Here is a 19476-nt window from a genome sequence, read left to right as displayed (position 1 = left end):
GAACTTTTGTTGAAGAAATTTTTGTAGAGCTTGACTTTAAAAATTATAAAATTTATTTAAGAAAAAACTTTAAATTTAAAAACTACTTTTAAGATTAGTTATTTATTTTTACACATAATGTGGTCTTCGTTTAGTTTTGGCACACAAAATGAGCAAATATTTAGATAGGAATTTGAATTCGTTTAGTTTTGGCAAACAAAATGAGCAAATATTTAGACAGGAATTTGAATCCGTGAGCATTACCTCACTTTGAATATCCTAGACCACTGGACTGCCTCACTCAACTATATTAATAGTGTTCAAAATATAACATATAACCATATTAAGTAATATTTGATTTATATATACGGTATAACTTTTTAGCAAAGGATGTTCGCTTGATAACCTTTAAAGGTGATATGATTTTTTATTTATTTATGATCATGTCACATGTTCTTTACATTGTGCTCTCCTTTTGAAAGATAAAAATTTGTTTGAGATGAAATTTTACAAATAAATTAACAAGGACTACCAACGCATTAATAAAACAATATTACTGTGCTATATTAGTACTATGATTGAAAATTATATTACTGTGCTATACTAGTACTATGATTTCAATTTTCAAGTCTAAAACACCTTTTTGTTATAAGACCAAAAAGAGGAGGTTTATAAGGGTGGAAATGACATCAAGATAGCCACTCTTAAGCATTCAGTTTAAAATATATCAATAGTTTATAATACATTTAAAGATTAACCGATTCGCTCAAACTTCAAAACACACTGTCATGAAATTTAAACCTCAAAGTTCAAACTTCAAGGTATTGTGTCCAAAAGTTTAAAAATTATGCTCAGAAATTTGAATCTTATGTCCTGAATTCCAAATTAACAGCTCAAAAATTTAAGATTTTTAATCTTGAAGTTTGGATGAATTAGCTAATCTTTAAATAAATGATAAATTATGAATATATTTTAAAGTGGCTACCGGAGACTTCGCCCTTTATAATGATTTGATCCGGCCCAGTTGTTCCAGTTTGGCGGGAAAAGAAGAGAAAAGAAATGAGCTCGTCGGCGATTGAGCCGGAATCTCCCGATCTAGTGTGCCAACTTGACAAGGTTCAAGGCGTCGTCGACGCCCTCACCTCCGTCCGCTGGAAACGCCACCAGGTTCCTTCTTCCCCACTCCCATTATTAACTTTTTTAAAATACTCCTAACTTTCCAATTTGGTATCACTAATTGCCAACAACACCATCAGGATGCAGTTGTGGAGCTTTCGGAACACGGCATAGTGTTAATTGTTGAGGAAACCGCTTGTCTTCAGGCCAAAGTTTACTTGCAACGAGAGGTTTTGAAATTTCTATCTTGTCTCCGTATTTTGTACTACCTGTTTAAGTTATGTGAAATTTTTAGTTTTTTTCTGATGCGGAATTAGGTTTTCTTTTTGTGTAGTTATTTGTTCGTTATGAATATAGCGCAGAAGGGAGGCCGCGTTTCGGAGTGAGCTTAGGTTTATTTGTTGATTGCTTGAATACGTTTTCGGTTCCAGGACATTCAAGTGCTATTGAAATATGCTATCCTGGTCCTGATATGCAACTTCTTCTCAAGTAATTATTCTCCGAGCCTCGCTCTCTCTAATTAGGTTGTCCAATAGCTTTTGAAAGTTGGCAGTTTTATTATGCTTGTTTGAAAATGCAAAATGGTTTGCTAGGGTTTTTTTCAAATGCATTGTTAATTTACTAGATAGAGTAAAATTCGGAAGGTTGACATAGTGAATTAAGACCTACTTAGCACCCAAAAGACGAAGAAGAGGGGAGAAAATGGAACTGAAGCAAGGAAAAACAAAAGCATCTTCCCCCCACTTTCCAGGTGTCTCCAACAGGGTAGATCTAAAATTTGAAGATGATGGTGGACTTCTTAATATAATACATACTTTTAAAGTTCTTTAAATTTGTATTTACATTTATAATAATTCGAGTATGACACAGTGAGTCCTGAGTGCACTGCTTATATGTTGGATACACCTTTGGTCTCAAGGTCATATCAAATTACTTGGCATTTTAATTAGCATAAACGTGAATTAGTGACAGAACAAGTCTCTTTTCCATTTATGTGCATGGCTTTCTAGAGAACGCTGTTTTTTCCTTTGTATACATCTGCCTTTTATTGAGTGGAAGTCTAGAAAGACCTCAATAAAGAGATAAAGTGAAATGGAAGTTGTCAATGTCTTAGTAATTGAGTAGTTTTGCCATTTAAATCAATGTTAATGAATCACATCTACAAGTTTTGTTATAAAGTGTTATCCATGCATTGACTGATAGAGGAGTTATGTGGAATCTTCAAAACAAAACCACTTTATCTTTAGGCACATTCTGCTTATTCCCATGTTTTCTCTCACTGGATAAGCGCCATTGGTTAGCTTTAAAGTTTTGTAACCTATTTCCTAATTCCAAGGTTAGGTCTGTTGACTCTTCAGGTGCTTGTACTTACGCGGAAATCAGAACAAGGATTCCTGATACAATATCATGGGACTACAATTTTGAACCTGCTGGAAGCACTCCTCTCAGTTTTACCGTGAAGGTAAAATTTCCCTTCGGCAGCAACTACAGAGTAGATCCTGGTATCAGTCGTTGCTGATAACCAGCTCTACAAAAAGCATGTGTCTGTATGCTTCACATCTTATGCACATAGTATATGCTTTTGGACCTTGAGTAACATAAAATTTTCTTATTAAATATTGCTCTCTGTATGTCCTTTCGTGATTTCTTTGTATTTATGACTCTAGTTGACATATAATTATATTGATTCAATCGTACTAGTTGTTATTTTCCTAATTATGTGCTCATACTAGACAGGATGGATTGAAGAATATATATTAGTCAATTGGAGGAACTCGATTGTTTCCTCATATTCATTGAAAGTTGAGACTTCTGCAGTTCTTCCTCTCTTTAGTCTCTGGGAATCAATGCTATCTATCAGATTAGTGATATATCTAGCTAAATGAGTGAATCTGGTTGTAGGCTGTCCCCGTTGATGTTTGGTATAAAGCTTGCTTCAGTTTCTTTAATGGATTTCTTTAGAGCTGACAAATAGAAAAGGTCTTTTACTTTTTAAGGTCTGGTTTTGTATTCAAGCAAAGTCCTTTCTTTCTTCCAAGACGGTACAGTTGGAACTAGTTCATTTGTGTTCTATTCTTTTATCATTTGAGAAAAGGTCCAAGGGAGACTTCTACGAGGAAACTTTTCAAATGTCCGAAAACATTTTAGGCGGTTGCTCATCCATATTTTTGAATTGTGATAGATTGGGTTATAGCAATCCTAATGCTTTGATATGGAACACACGCCTCTTTTGTTGCATGAGGACTAGTTCACTATATGATTTGTATGCCGTAAGTAGGGAGTTTGTTGCTGATTTTGGTTTCTGTAAGGTCTTGAATGCAAGGTTTTTTTGAAGTGGTAAAAAAGGTTAATAAATTCTCTGTTATTTATTTTGTGGAAAGATAAATCTAAGATGTGCACATCTTCCTTTTCCTTCCAGTAGTAGTTGCTTATTTTAGTATTTCCATATGCTTAAAATTCTGTTACTACTTGGTATTGCCTGTGTTTTGGTTGCTCTACCTCCTTGCTGTTGTTAATGCTTTCCTGATTTTTACACTACTGTATTTCTTCTCTATACTGTTGTGATTTGCATGCTTGCTTGGAGCCAAGGGTCTACCGGAAACAACCTCTCTACCTGCATAAGGTAGGGGTAAGGCTGCGTACATACTACCCTCCCCAGACTCCTATTTGTGCGATTACACTGGGTTTGTTGTTGTTGTTGTATCAATCTAAGATGTCTTCCTGTTGGTAGAATCAGAAACTATTAGCTTTTAAAATTCCATGTCAAAAAGCCATTATGTTTAATTGACTGCAGATGGCCAAGGCAAAGAGGACATTAAATAAATTTGGAGTGAGAAGTTTCTTTGCATTTGTCTAGGATTTAACTTCTCCAGCAATGTCAAGTTGTGAACACCCAAATAGACATAAGTATGACGGAAGCTCAGTGTGCTAGTGCATACACTATTAAACTAACCCCATTTCCAGTTCCTTGCTCTATAGCCCTTTAAATTTGGAAGTTAGGTTTAGTATCTTCCCATAGTTTGGTTAGAGAGCAGTGTAAAAGAGAAGTTATCTGTCTCCGTCTATGCTTCTTTCAGGAGGCTGCATCTGGCAACAACAACAACCCAGTATAATCCCACTAGTGGGGTCTGGGGAGGGTAGTGTGTACGCAGACCTTACCCCTACCCTGGGGTAGAGAGGCTGTTTCCGATAGACCCTCGGCTCCCTCCCTCCAAGAACTCCCCACCTTGCTCTTGGGGTGACTCGAATTCACAACCTCTTGGTTGGAAGTGGAGGGTGCTCACCACTAGAGCAACCCACTCTTGTCCTGCATCTGGCAATATAACCTAAATTTTTGCTATTAATGTAAACATTTTGTCCCTGATACTGAAACGAACGAGCCATGCCCAAAAACAAAATTTTGTGCTTGGGTTCAAAAGCGGTGTTTTCCATTTTGACTAATTTTGTCAGTGACTCAGGTCATTTGCAGGAGCAATCAACAAATGCAGGGTAGTGCTCTGTTCATCTAGTTTCCTCTCCATATTCTCTCTTTAGGGTTACTTCAGAAAGGAGGGGAGGATAATAATGGGAAGGAAATAGAAGAGGAAGTGAAGGAGATCATTTTTATTTCCTGAGTTTGGTTCAAAGGGACTTGGGGAGGGAAGTGAAGTTATATTCTTCCCTCCTTTTGTAGTTAAAAAAAGTTATTCCGAAGTAAAACTTGTGTTTTTCCTCCTTATGCTTCTAACTGGTAAAGCAACAATCAAAAAGAAAAGTTCAGAAATTTCATAGATTTTGTCTCTCGTTCCCTTTATTCCAAAGAAATAAGAGGTCGTCAGAATTAACTTTTAATAGTTAACAGTCGAGTGTTAGCTTGCTGGTACTTCAAGTCGCATGAGTTGAGCTTAAGCATCTATTGGAAGTTAGCTTCATGTTTTTGTAAGTGTAAAGTGTTGTGAATTCATACACAAAATGTGTTCTTCGTCCTTTACAGTGTTACAAAGTGGTTAGCGCAAAAAGAATTGTGATTGCTTGAAGTCTCAACCATCCTTTACTGTTGAGCTAATAATCACCATGTCATTGGTTCAATTGATAGTCTGCAGCTCTAAAGGAAGCCATAGATGACCTTGAGTGGCCAGGATCAAGCATTCATCTACTCCTACAGCCTACACCACCATCAGTTACCTTTAGAGGTGAAGGTCATGGTGACTTACAGGTAGCGCTTGACTTGATGTTTTAGTAGCATTCTCTTCTCATATTCTCTGCCCTCTTATGTTTTTAATTCATCTGTTTTGTAGATAGACTTAATGTGTTATGCGAACACTGATCTTCTGGTTGCATTTCATTGTGATCGTCAAGTCTCTCACAGGTTCCTCTCCTAACAGAAAGAAATGATAAGCCAAATGCTTTACATTTGTGCTAGACTGTATGATCTGATCCAGTTCCTGACATGGACAGGTATAAATACAAATTTCTCTGTGCTACAACCTCAAACATACCCAGCAGTGTCATCCGGGATAATCGAGGAAGTAAGCTGACCATTGGGAGAGGGGGAATGCTCAAAGTTCAGCATCTGGTCTCAGTTGCAAAACCAGTAATGCCTCAACCACATATTGATTCTGCTGGCTATCAGCAACCCAGCCGTATTGCATATATTGAATTCTTTGTTAAGCCAGAGGTTGATGATGACGGTGCAAATGATACATAGGAAGTTCTTGCTTAACAAAATTAGTTGCTCAGTGTTCTTATTAAAGGGGATATTGGCAGCTTGATTTAAACCTTTAACATGCCATAAACTTCCTCACAGGTGTAGTATCCTAATTCCTCTGACAGCTTCAGTAGTCAGTGTTAGGATATGCATTGTAGTTGTGTGCTCTTAAAACCAGTGTTTAGGGGATTTGTTTTGCGTGTTTGTAAGGATCGTGATATATTCAACTTGTGATAGGTATACGCAAGACATTAGCTTGATGATATGAAGGTTCTTTGCTCACATAAAAAGGTCTAAATTAGCTCTTCCATACGAAACAGTACATAAACAAAAGTGTGCTAGACTTTTCCGGGTTTGTCAAAAATGAAACATCCATGGAGATAGAATTCTGGCAATGGAAAATCACTCCTGGCAGGAAATGATAAAGAATAAACCATAAGAGTTCGATTCACGTTGGGTCGGACGCGCTACCATCGGATCCTGTTTGTTGCTTGATCTCTCAGATATAATTGACACCATTTGACCCTTCACCTACTCTTCTTGGGACTTCACGAGAATGCAACTCTCCAAGACTGAAACAATTGTAGATTGATGTTACATCATCTTTCTAAATGAATGTTCTCTTGTTCTTTTGCGTCTAATATTGAGAAAATTTCATAGAATGCTCTATACGTGAAATTGTGTCCACGTTCTAGTATCTCGATTCTTGATTTTGGGAACTGATAAATGCTAACCATTTAACTTATGAATCACTTAAGCTAATATATATGGTGCATTCAAATAACTGTCAATCAGATAAAGGTTTTCGGATGCCTTCTCAATGCTAGTTCCCAATTCAAATTAGATGTTCCTGATGCATCATCTATTGAAATTAAACGATGTCAAGAATTTTACAATTGGTACAGTTGCACGTTTCCAAAAACATTACTTCTACGTTCCATAAGTTTGTCAATATTGACTTACCAAAGCCAATCACATCTATATAAATAATCTTGATTTCCACCTATAGGTTTAAAGGAGCTGTCGTAGCATCATTTGCATTTATCTTCTTTTCCTCAAATTCAGTTTTTATGTCATTTTTTGTTTTTTTATTCTCTCTTTGGTGAATAAGATAATCTTAATTTCAGCCTTTTCTATGAGATATATTTTAAAATGCAAATAACTTTCCTATTTCCTTTTACCAGATTGGGACTTGGGACCTGTGGAAAGAAGATAACGCCTTAGATGTAGTTGATCGGTGGGGACTTTAGCTGTAAGTCTGTGATATGTATACACATTGGTCCCCTGTATCCGACAGGAAATCAATGTCACATATACAGTGGTCACATATAATTACATACACTAAGAAGTATTAACGAAAGGGAAGAAGAGAATATAAAACTATAAGTATGTCGAAGGTTACAAATAAACCACTACTAATTTTTTTTAAACTGAAGAACTCAATCACTAAAACAGCATAAACGTTCATGTACATGACTACCGACAATTTTTTGTATGCGCATATCTCTTTCATGTAATCAAATTTATGTCTTGTAATTTTATATGCGATTAATAGTTTATTATTTTTTGGATACAATTGGTAATAATTGACATAGAATAATGTTCAGCGCAAGTATACATTGAACTTTTGGTGTTCATATGATTCTCACTGCAAAAACTTGATATTTTAGTTACACACGAATATATCACTCGAATTCAAATTGAGATTATAATAAAAGAGAGCTACTATCTTTATAAAGCTTTTTAAAACTCACGAAGATTTTTTCTTTGTTCATTAACCTTCGAAGTTCGAATCAGAACAAAAATAGAAGGGATTCAAGTCTTCTTCAGTGTCAATCAAGGAACGAGTAAGTTTTAATGACAATTATAATGGCACGAACTACACCATATTAGGGGGCAAGTTCATGCCTTCTGCTATTGTCTGAACGAGAGCAAATTGAAGTTTTCTTTTATGCAGTTACATTTTGTATTACTTTGATTTCTACGTACAAGCTCAACTAAATGTTTTTTTTCTTACTAATGCAGTTAAAATGTTACTATTTCTACACAAATAGTTAAATATAGGGAAGTATGCTACTATACATGAAGCACCCCAAGGGGCCAGAGTAAGTTTGAAAAGAAATTTCAAGAAGAGAAGCAACTCAAAGAGACCAAATCCAAGAGCTATAACACTTCATGGAGCAAAAACAAGAAATTTGACAATCTTCTTCAAATAAAAGCAAGCCAATGCTGATTTCAATTTGCAAAGTGATAAAAGCAAGCCAAAGATAGAAGCTAGGAACGGAGGTAACAATTCTAAACCTTACTTCCAAAGTAATAACTCTAATGAGTTCTTTAAATGTCAAGGTTATGATTATAGAATGAGTGGATGTCTTAATAGAAGAACGATAACCCTTATATATGGAGGAAGCCTATGAAAGAGAAGAAAGTGACGAACCTTGTAAATGAGAGGACACCAAAAGTGAGGGAGAATGGGTTTATGGTACTCCTAGTTGACAGACGAGTGCAAAACCGATGTATACAACTAAAGCTTGTGCTTATCAAAGATAGTATAGAAGATATAGTCTCCACTAGAATTGGATCAAATATTGTTCAAGTAATTCTTATTGAGCATTATTCAGAAAAATAAACTATTGAGTTTGGATGATACGTAAACATATGAATGCATGCCCAAAAAAACATCAATGATTCTTTTTAGAGAAAAACTTCTTGCAAATATTTTCCTTAGAGAAACATGAATCCTCAACTCCCGAGACTCTTTCAATTGGTATCAGAGCAAGGAATCACAAGTATTGCCTAACAACAAGTGAGAAAAAGATCATGGCGTCAAACACTGTCGTTGGAACACTATTCCAAGAAGGAACCTCTCAGGTACGATCACCTTACTTCAATGGCCAGCATTTCTCACACTGAAAAGTGCATATTAGTGTTTTAAAAGGCATAAGCGTAAGGCGAGGCGTTTTACATATGCCTCAGCGGGGCGTAAACCCCATAGGTATTCAATTTTTAATATTTTATAAAATAATATAATGACAGTAAATATTTATAAACAGGTAAAATTGCATAACGATTGAAGTGCTCCATCCCCACAAAAAATTAATCATAACAATCTATTATATGCTACTTACAAGCACAAGTAATTTGAGTCTAAAAGAATAAAGTTTTCTATATGGAGGAACAAAAAGGATGATTAACCTCCAATTTGAACTTTGAATTTGCTGCTATGAAGGAGAATGTAGTTCTCTTTGTATTTGTAAAAATAATTAAATATTCGTTGCTTTTGGGAGATATTAGCAAACTAACGGACACGATAAAAAATTGGAAAAGACCGTGAATTAGGGCTTAAATCAATAAAAAAGGTTTTGACTTTTAAATTTAATACTTTTGAGTTCCTTTTTAAACCTTTTGAGTAATTACCAAAGTGACTTTTGAGAATTTAGTTATTATATGAAGGACTTATTCAATAAATTTTGTTTTAATTTGAAAAAGTCTCCGGAGCTTACTCCTCACTAAAAAAACGCGCCTCGAACGCCCGGGCATACGCTCCGAATGCCCGGGCATATGCCCCAAATTGCTGGGCGGATGCCTCTTGAGACTTTCGGCATAGACCATCGCCCCGGGGCGTTTTTGGTATGCCTCGCCCTAGGGCTCACCCCGAAAATGCCTTTTAAAACAGTGGTGTGTATGGAACCTACACTATGTCATACGACATTAAAGTATTACTTGTGATAAAAAAAAAGGGAAATCTTACGATTCCACCAAGGAAGGATAAAGACGGTGAGATCATAGTATCATCTGATCCTCTTGACTTAGATGAGTACACTAAGAACAAGCAGTTGTCATCCAAGTGAATGCCAATGCTAAAAATCTCCTGTATAATGTCATAAGCAGAGAAGAGTATGAAAAGTTATCAAGTTGTGAAACGACAAAAGAAATGTGGGACAAGTTAAAAGTCATATATGAAGGAACAAACAAAGTGAAAGAAACAAGGATAAATCTCATGGTTTGTGAACTATGAATTGTTTCAAATTAAAGATGGAGAATCAGTGAAAGAAATGTTCTCCCGATTGTGCGAAATCCTTGGAGACTTAAAATCCTTTGGTAGGCCAATTAGAAGTGGAGAACATGTCAGGAAAATTATAAGAAGTCTACCCACTATTTGGCAACCCAAAGTCATTGCACTAGAATGTCAGGTTCTTGACAAAATGTCATATGATGAACATAGAGGTGATCTAATTGCCTTTGAGAAAATACATTTAGACAGACATGTACAACAAGAAAAAAAGAAGACAATTGCATTTAAAGCAACCGTGGGTGAATCAGAAAACGAAGAAAAAGAAGAAGAAGAAGGAGGAGGAGGAGGAGGAGAACAAGATGAAAATATAGCTATGCTCTCTAAAGTTGTAACAAGGATGATGAGGAAAAACAAAAACAGCAGAAGAGGTAAACCAACTTTCAGAAAGGGAAAGATGGGAAATGAGAATGACAAAAATGATGAAAGGTGCTATGAATGTGGAAAACACGGACACATTCAAGTTGAATGCCCTGAGCTGAAAAAGAAACTAAGTAGAAATATCCAAAAGAAGAAGTCTTTTGGAGCATGGAGTGATGAAGAAGAATCTGATCATGAGAAAATTTCCAACATGTGCTTTATGGCCATAAAAGAAGATAGTGATGAAGATTCATGCGAGCTTGGCCTCATGGTAGTGAAGGAACAAGTGAGATACGTTTACCTATATGTCCTAAATGTAATAAACTTCAAGAATTTATTGATATTGCTCTTGCAGATATTGAGAAAGTTCTAAATGAACTTCAAAAGATCCAAAGAGAAAAGAAAGACTGGGCACTGAAATTAAAAGTATGTGAAATTAAAAGAGACATGCTTCAAGATGAAGTTAATGAACTTCAACTTCAACTGAATGGATTGCGAAAATCCACCAGTCACGGATCCATCAAATCAAACCAGTCAATTTACCGTACTTACTCATCCAGGATAAGAAATCGCTCTGCATGCATTCATTGTGGCAAAGATGGTCACAACTCTAACCATTGCAGGTTTATAAATAGTAGAGAAAAAGCCTCTGAAAGTTCTAATAATCCCTCTTGCTTTTATTGTGGAAAACCTGGTCATACATCTAACCATTGCAGGTTTAAGAAAACAAATGATGGGTTTGGCGACCCAAGGCCTCGAATCAGGCTAATACTCAGCGTACTAACCATCCAGGACCCAAGAAGGCTTGGGTACCTAAAAATAAATAATTTGTTTTTGCAGGAACACCACAAGAAGAATCGAAAAGGGAAATGGTATCTTAATAGCACGTGTTCCAGACACACGACATGTGACAAATAATTATTCAAAACTGTCATTAAGCTAGATGGTGGATCAGTCACTTTTGGAGACAAATAAAAAAAATGTAATTGGAGTTGGAAGAGTCCCTCTCAGCTCATCATGTGATGTAGACGAAGTGTACCTAGTAGATGAACTTGGCTACAACCTACTCAGCATCAGTCAACTATATGACATACGAGGTTCGTTTTAAAAAGCATGGTTGGTTCATTGAAGACGAATCGGGTAAAATCATTCTATCTAGGAATATAGATAGGGCGTGTCATTTCAGTAACATAGATTGTCTAGGAGATCAAATCTATCTAGCTTCTATGATTGATGTGAAAGTGCAGGGGGGTGAATTGTAATTTTTCTTTTCATTTTTGAGGTAGTCGACTAACTTGCGTCGACTAGACTTTTCAAAACTGAATATAGGAAAATAAATTACAGAAAGTAAATGCACAGAATGTTTTTATACTGGTTCGGATTCAGAATGAATCCTACGTCCAGTCCCCTTGGGTTGCAAGGGTGTTCTCTTTCAAGTATGAAAGGGCTTAGTACAAATGGGTTGATGTTGTTATACACCAACATCTTTACCACTTTGTTCTTCTCTCTATGCTCGATACAATGCCTCACCAGTGTTTTTTTCTCTCTTTCTTCTCTTCCTAGTTACACAAAAAATCTATATCAGACTACAATGTTTGTTTGAAGTAGAACAAAGACATTGAAATTGGTTCGATCAAAGTATGTCCTTCCTTGGCATATTATGTAGAATATATATGGCGAGTTGGTCTCCATTCTTCACGGTGTGATAGTGTAATGATTGAACGGCAACCCAAAGGAGTTGATTCTCAGAATCAATCAAGTTGATTTTCTTCCAAGAATAAAATGAACTTTTCCTTTCGTTGCTTCCTTGATTTCATTTTCCTTGCAAGTCGTTGAGATGAACATTCTCTGTAGATCTTTTATGTAGGTGATTGATCTTCTATACTGATTGATTGATCTTCTATGCTGATTGCTTGATGCCTTCCGTAAATAGTTGAATCGGGTATCCATTTTCCATAAAACACGCGGTGACAACAATTTTACTCCTTGATTCTTGCCTTTGGATCTTGACTTGCACGTTTGACTCCTTGATTATTGCTTTCAGATCTTCTGCTAGAGTCTTTCTGATTCTTGTGGCATCCTTCTTTAGAATTGGTTTCCTACAAGTAGAATTAAGTTATTGTCTATCATTAAAATATATATCTAACAATCTCCCCCTTTTTAATGATGACAAAAAAAACTTAATTCATTTTACTTCCTTGTTTATAGACTCCTTCTCTAGTCGGCTCCCCCTCAACCTGTTGTGAGGTACGTTGAGTACTTGGAGTCGACTCCCCCTCATTCAAATGCTCCCCCTCACTCTGATGCACAGTAGTTGACTTCACTCAGTCGACTGAGCCACATCCTGCAAGTTAGTTTTCTTTTTTACTTTTTCTCAATCAGTCGACTACATCCTACATCCTGCAAAGTTAGTATATTATACTTCTACCCCTTTGGCATCAATCAAAAAAAGGGCTAAGCAAGGTTAACTACTAGCATATAAGATTAGTTGACAGTACGCTTAATTACAGTCATCCACAGAGTATCCAATAAAAACATGCAAAAGAAAATTATCCAGAGAGACCAAAAGAAATTGTCTAAACAGCCAACACAGATTAACGACGTAGGAAATAGGTAAGGGTGTTGAATATAGCTTCTTTGAGGTGATCAAAACTAGCGTTCACTGTGACTGATATTCCATCCACTTGATCATGCACTTCCTCGAATGCTTTCACTGCCTTTTTTATGGTTTTCAGCGCCATGACTTTTAACTTGTTCACGTCAGATCCTGTTTCTTTTGCAATTGCATAGATATCTCAAACTGAGGTCTGAGTGGCCAGTAGTAGTTCTTTGACGGCGGTTAGCTTGTCATCAAGTGCAGCTATCTTTTCAAGAAACTCTGGATTGTTGATGGTAGCATGAGAGGTATCAAACTTTACCTTTGAACTGGAGGGGATCACTTTGGCTTCAACTTCCTGCTTCTTTACCCAAGTACTATCACAACAACATATCCCATACTGGCAAACGCCCTATTGTTATAGCACTTGGAAACAGATACATAGAGATAGTTAGAGAGAGGGATATTGAAAGCCTGAGGAGGTGAGTAATGACCATCCCGTAGGGTAGGCTTGAAGGATCTTTAGCACATTCAGTCATGAAATTTATTACCTAGGAGGACAGTTTTACCTTATGTTTGGTGAGAAGACAGTAGACCAAAAAGGTGTCCCTTTGAGATAGAGTGGGGTAGGAACCAGTTCTGGGAAGAATGGTTATGGCAACAATGTGGGAAGAATACTGGTTTTAAAGTTGATGTCACTGGGTCCTAATTGGTTTGGCAGGGGATCAAATAGAGAATCAGCAAGACATTGTTTGGCTTGTTCAAACGAAACTTCAAAATCATCAGGCCATGAGTTTTTAAACATGGCAGAATAACCAGAACTTTCACACTTAAACAGGGAATCAAAAGTAGAACAGCCTAGAATAATACGCTGACCTAGCGCGAGTGACTCAATTTTATCAGATTTTTGGGAACGAAGATTTGCATACAACATGCAAACCAAATCTTCATAGACCTTTGGAGGGGTTAGGGCAAAGAAGTTTTTCCAACCTTGAACAGTGAAGAAATCTTCTACCTTGCAATTTAGGGCTTCCATCTCTTCCAAGTTGATGATCCTTCCATGAGCAATTGACTTAACTTTGAAGGAGACAAACTTATCTCTATTGGGAGAATCCCAATAGTTCAGTTCGGACTCCAGTACACTATCCAGGTCTATCTTCACCTTCTTTGGAGTGAACGTTTCTACTCCTTCTGCCATGGATCGCTTTCCTAGTGCCTTTTCTGTTCGAGCATCGTCGAAGAAAATTTCTTGAGAAGACAAGAAACCCTCGAAGTGGTCAGAGCCAATAGTGATCAGATGGTTGAGAAGGGATTTTTGCTTTGGACCGGGTGCTTTTACGAGGGGAAGCAGAGGGAATTTTTGAAACTTTAGCCATTAGAGAGGATGAGTGAAGGATGCATACAGAGAACTTCAAAAAAGAGGCGGACCTACAGAGATGGAGAGAGGAGTGAAGCGACGCGACTAAATCGACATGACTGACGAGGCAAAGAAAAGCAATAGACGTGATTGATTGATTTAGTTTCCATCTCGGTAAACCAAAAAGGCGAAAAGAGGTGCTAAAAATGGAGGCGCATCATAAATACAACAGGTAGTAATAATGAAGTAACACAATACAAAAGATTTTTTACCAAAATTATTTTAACACGCAATCTTTGGAGTACAAAAAAAATCAATGCCTTATTTTGAAAAGGTAATAATGCCAAGTAAATCACTAAGGGTTTGAAACCTATCCTCTAGAAGAGGCTTAGTAAAAATATCAGCTAATTGATTTTTCGTGTTAACAAACAATAATTCTATGTCACCCTTAAGAACATGGTCTCTAATTAAATGATGCATGATATCTATATGCTTTGCTCTAGAATGATGCACAAGATTTTTTGAAAGATAGATAATACTAGTATTATCACAGAAAATTCAAACAGGCTTAAACGAAAGACCATAATCACTTAATTGATGAGTCATCCAAAGTAGTTGAGCACAACATTGTCCAATGGTAATGTATTCAGCTTCAGTTGTAGACAGTGCAACTAATCATTATTTCTTACTCTTCCAGGAAATAAGCAATTTTCCAAGTAGTTGACAAGCTCCACTTGTGCTTTTCCTGTCATCTTTATCACCGGCAAGATCTGCTTCTGAAAACCCTTCAAGCTTAAAATTATTAAGGCGTGGATACCATAATCCATGTGAAGTAGTTCTAATAAGATATCTAATAATTCGCTTCACATCAGTTAAATGTGACTCCTTGGGAGCTTCTTGGAACCTGACACATCTGCATACACTAAACATTATGTCAGGATGACTAGCAGTTAAATAAAGTAGAGATCCAATCATTCCTTGATATTTTGATTCATCTACTGATTTTCCTTCTACATCTTTGTCAAGAGATGTAGCTGGACTTACGGGAGTCCCAATTGCCTTGGCGTTGCTCATTCCGAATTTTTGTATTAGCTCCTTTGTGTACTTTGTTTGACATATAAAAATCCCTTCATTTGATTGATGAATTAAAGTCCAAGGAAAAAATTGAATTCTCCCATCATGCTCATTTCAAACTCACTTTGCATGAGATGTGAGAATTCCTTGCATAAAGCAGGGTTAGCACTTCCAAATATAATATCATCAATATAGATTTGAATAATGAGATTTTCTAAAGATGATCTTTTGATGAAAAAAGTAGTATCAATCTTACCTCTCAAAAATCCATGACTCACCAAAAAATGAGCTTAGTCTTTCATACCAAGCTTTAGGAGCTTGTTTTAGCCCATAGAGAGCCTTAGTCAACTTAAACACATGATAAGGAAACTGTGAGTTTTCAAAACCAGGAGGTTGTTTAACATAAACCTCCTCATCAATGAAGCCATTTAAAAACGCACTTTTAACATCCATTTGAAATAGTTTAAAACCTTTAAATGAGGCATATTCTAATAATATACGAATTGATTCTAATCGTGCTACCGGAGCAAAGGTTTCATCATAGTCGACTCCTTCCTATTGAGAGTACCCCTGAGCGACTAGCCTTGCTTTATTCTGGATAACTTTACCTTCTTCATTCAGTTTGGTCCTGAATACCCATTTGGTTCCTATGATTGCTGCAATTGCTGGTTTAGGCACCAATGTCCAAACTTGATTTTTATCAAACCGATCAAGTTCTTCTTGCATAGCCTGTACCCAACTTGAGTCTTTCAAAGCTTCATCAACTTTCTTTGGCTCTATTTAGGATATGAGAGCGACTTTAGCCTTTTTCTTTAAAGCTCCTCTTGTTTTCATTCCATCAGTTGGATTTCCAATGATGAACTTCTGAGGATATTCTTGTTCGCTTCTCCATTCGTTTGGTATTGCTTCAGTACGTTGATTAGTTGACTCATTCTGAGGTTGATCATGCTCAGTGATGTCTTTATTAGTCGACTGTGGAGTTTCAATCGTATTGTCAGCAATTTCTTTTGAAGTCTTCGGTTCACTGATCTTTGGTTGATTTTGATTGATTGCTTCATCACCTGCAAAATCTTCTTTCTCGGCCATAAAGTTGTTATCATCAAAAATAACATGGACTGATTCTTCCACGCATAAGGTACACTTATTATAGATTCTAAAAGATCTACTATTATTCGAGTAGCCGAGAAATAAACCTTCATCACTTCTTGGGTCAAACTTACCAAGATTATCCTTGCTATTGTTGTGGACAAAGCATTTGCTTCCAAAGGGGTGAAAGTATCCAATGTTGGATTTCTTACTTTTCCATAATTCATATGGAGTCTTCTTCAGAATAGGTCAAATTAAGCACCTGTTGAGTATGTGACAACTTGTGCTAACTGCTTCTGCCCAGAAATGATTCAGAAAGGAATGTTCTAGTATCATGGTTCTTGCCATATCCTGCAGAGTTCTATTTTTATGTTCAACTACTCCATTTTGCTGTGGTGACCTTGGTGCTGAGCAATTATGAGTGTATCCCTGATCATTGCAGAATTATTCAAAAGCTCTGCTTTCAAATTCTCCTCCATGATCACTTTGAATGGATGTGATAAGATACCCCTTTTCTCGTTTAATTCTTTTACAAAAAATCTCAAAGTTTTTCAATGCTTCATCTTTATGAGATAAGAAAATCACCCATGTAAAATATGAGTAGTCATCAACAATAACAAAAGCATATCGTTTATGTCATGCCCCAACCTCGGGAAGCACGACCGGCACTCAGCCGAGTGAACCTGGCCGAGCAAGCCTGTTAGATACTTTCTACCCAACTAACCCATGATCAAGAAAAGATGTGATTTCATTAATTTTACAATAGGAATCTCATTCATACAATCCTAAATCGTTTCATTAGCCATTTTGCCTTTCAGTCTCAAAATACACATTTCTTATAGTTCAAGGGGGACATGTGATCAAACGCAACATAACTTGTTTAACACTCCCAACACCCATGTACAACCCACATAGTGTCTACGGAGCCTCTAAAGATACAAAAGAGAGAAAGATGATGCCCGCAATAAGGCCCCGGCTATACCTCAAAAAGTGACCATAATATAAACAAAAGGTTCAATACATGACCCCAGAATGAAATGGGGCTCACCGAGTCTGCTGAGAAGAGGATGCAACACTATCTGTGATCAACACTGTCTGCTACGTAACCACATACATCCATTTAAAGATGCAGCGCCCCCGGCAAAAGGGACATTAGTACCGTCGAATAGCACTAGTATGTAAAGCTAAACACCAACTCAATAGGATGAATAATAGTACAAGAGGAACAATCAAGAATTCAATAAGGGCTTCAAATAATAGTAAAACAACAAGTTAAGGATCATATACGTTTTTAAGACAATTTCCATATTGTTAGGTTGGGTGACCTTTAGTACCGATATTCCACCATCCACAGTACCTCCGTATTATTACACGGAGTCCAATCTCGGCCCGATCGGCTAGGCCATCTCATTTGAGACATTACCATAATTTCATTATAATTTCCAGCACAGTGCCACCATGTATGCGGCATGGCTTCCGATCACGGCCCGATCGGCTAGGCTATCTCATTTGAGACATCAACCATTTTCATAATTTCATCCACAATACCACCGTATTCTTACACGAAGTCCGAACTCGGCCCGATCGTCTAGGCATCACATTTGAGACATCATCCTCAATCAGTCATCTTAATTCATATTTCTTTTTCATACTTTCAATACAATGGCACGAGTGGCCCCAATTATAAATTTATTCTTGGAGCTAGACCGTATTTCATAATTCAAGTTCTTTTTTCACATTCCAACATTATTATTATCAACAATAATAAGGCTTCCCATTAAAGACGTTAAATTCACATATGACCAATTTGGGAGTCTCAGGCACATAGAGGCTTTTCATACAATTGGCATAACAACCTTTATTTTGATCTTGACATGAAGTCTTAACTTTGCTAGCATATATTCCACATTTTTGAACATATCCTCAAATAACAAGATAACATGATGAAGCCTTTAGAAAAAAATATTGAACTTACATACTTCAGCACAAGCACATTAGAAATCGCCAATTCTATAATGATCAATAGCTTACTCCAATTACATGAACACCGTGGGGTTCGATTCTAAGAAGAAAGGGATTTAGCCAACATACCTCAATTGAGCCTCTTGAAACTCTAAGATGTTCTGGACTATTAGCAACTTCAATCTATTTTAGCAATATAACAAAATTGAACCAAAATTAGGAAGATGAACATGGTTTTAGCTCATTTGAGCATATTATCAAACATTAGGTGTATTTCCATGTTTTAAGCCCCTTTTTGTGGAAGATTCCATCTTTTCCCAACCCATTATCTATCATTTTTAGCTTACAATCTTCCCACATACCTTAGGAACACATGCATACAAAGACAACAACCCCCACACCCAATAATTTCCTTTCTAATTACCCTATTTCTGCAGAATTTCGAAATTGAGAGCTAGGACATAGATTCTTACCTTTAGGGTGAAGATTCCCTTTGTTAACCCTCAATGATTGAGCAAGAATTGATGGATAATGGTTAAATATTGCTCCCCCACTCTAAGAACTCTCCCCCTCACTCTAAAATATCAGAAATGTGCTCAAAAGAGTCTATGGGGTGTATTTTAACGGAATTGGGTCGGATTACAGAACAGGTTCTGCGGTCACATATGCGACCACATAATGGTTATGCGGTACGCAAAATGACCACGAAAATGGGTGCCAGAGCTGGAAACAAACTGACTTGGTCTGCGGTCACTATGCGGCCCGCAGACCTGTTCTGCGGTAGCATAATGCACCGCAGAACGGTTCTGCGATCACATAGTGCACCGCAGAACCTCCCTCCGAAAAATCCCAAGGCGGGATTTGCGACAAGAATGCGGTCCACAAAACAGTTATGCGGTCGCATAATGGCCGAGAAATTGGGCATCAAAAATGCCTCAGAAATCTGCCACACTCTGCGACCAGTATGCAGTTCGCAGAGTGGTTCTGCAGCCGCAGAATGGGCCGCAGAAATGCATACTTCTGTCCAACATTTTTCTTCAACTCCCAGCGCACTGTTCAATATAAAGAGTCCGACCCGTGGCTCGCAAGCTCGCCGCAAAGAATTTCTACTATTATTAACCTCTACGCCTACTTTGGCATCACAGAATCTGGGTTTTTAGAAAAACTTTTACGGGGCCATACATCCT

General features: G+C 37.0%; 1 protein-coding gene across 2 annotated transcripts; it reads left to right on the top strand.

The window, feature by feature from the left end:
* The first annotated feature begins 984 nt into the window (after positions 1–984).
* LOC107830644 (uncharacterized) lies at positions 985–6047 on the top strand. 2 transcript variants are annotated; one of them, XM_016658268.2, is made up of 7 exons: positions 985–1146; positions 1236–1325; positions 1527–1584; positions 2454–2557; positions 5171–5290; positions 5373–5443; positions 5533–6047. In XM_016658268.2, exons 1-7 carry the CDS (start codon positions 1039–1041, stop codon positions 5780–5782), a joined length of 801 nt encoding a protein of 266 aa, XP_016513754.1. In that variant the 5' UTR covers positions 985–1038; the 3' UTR covers positions 5783–6047. The 2 variants fall into 2 exon arrangements, with proteins under 2 accessions (XP_016513754.1, XP_016513753.1); XM_016658267.2 differs by having other exon boundaries at positions 987–1146; positions 1430–1584; positions 2437–2557.
* Positions 6048–19476: the final 13429 nt, after the last annotated feature.

This window comes from Nicotiana tabacum, chromosome 23 (assembly GCF_000715075.1).
Source record: "Nicotiana tabacum cultivar K326 chromosome 23, ASM71507v2, whole genome shotgun sequence".
In the NCBI taxonomy this organism is placed as follows: Eukaryota; Viridiplantae; Streptophyta; class Magnoliopsida; order Solanales; family Solanaceae; genus Nicotiana; species Nicotiana tabacum.
Note: the sequence above shows the minus strand (reverse complement) of the source record. Positions and strands in the feature narration are given on the sequence as shown.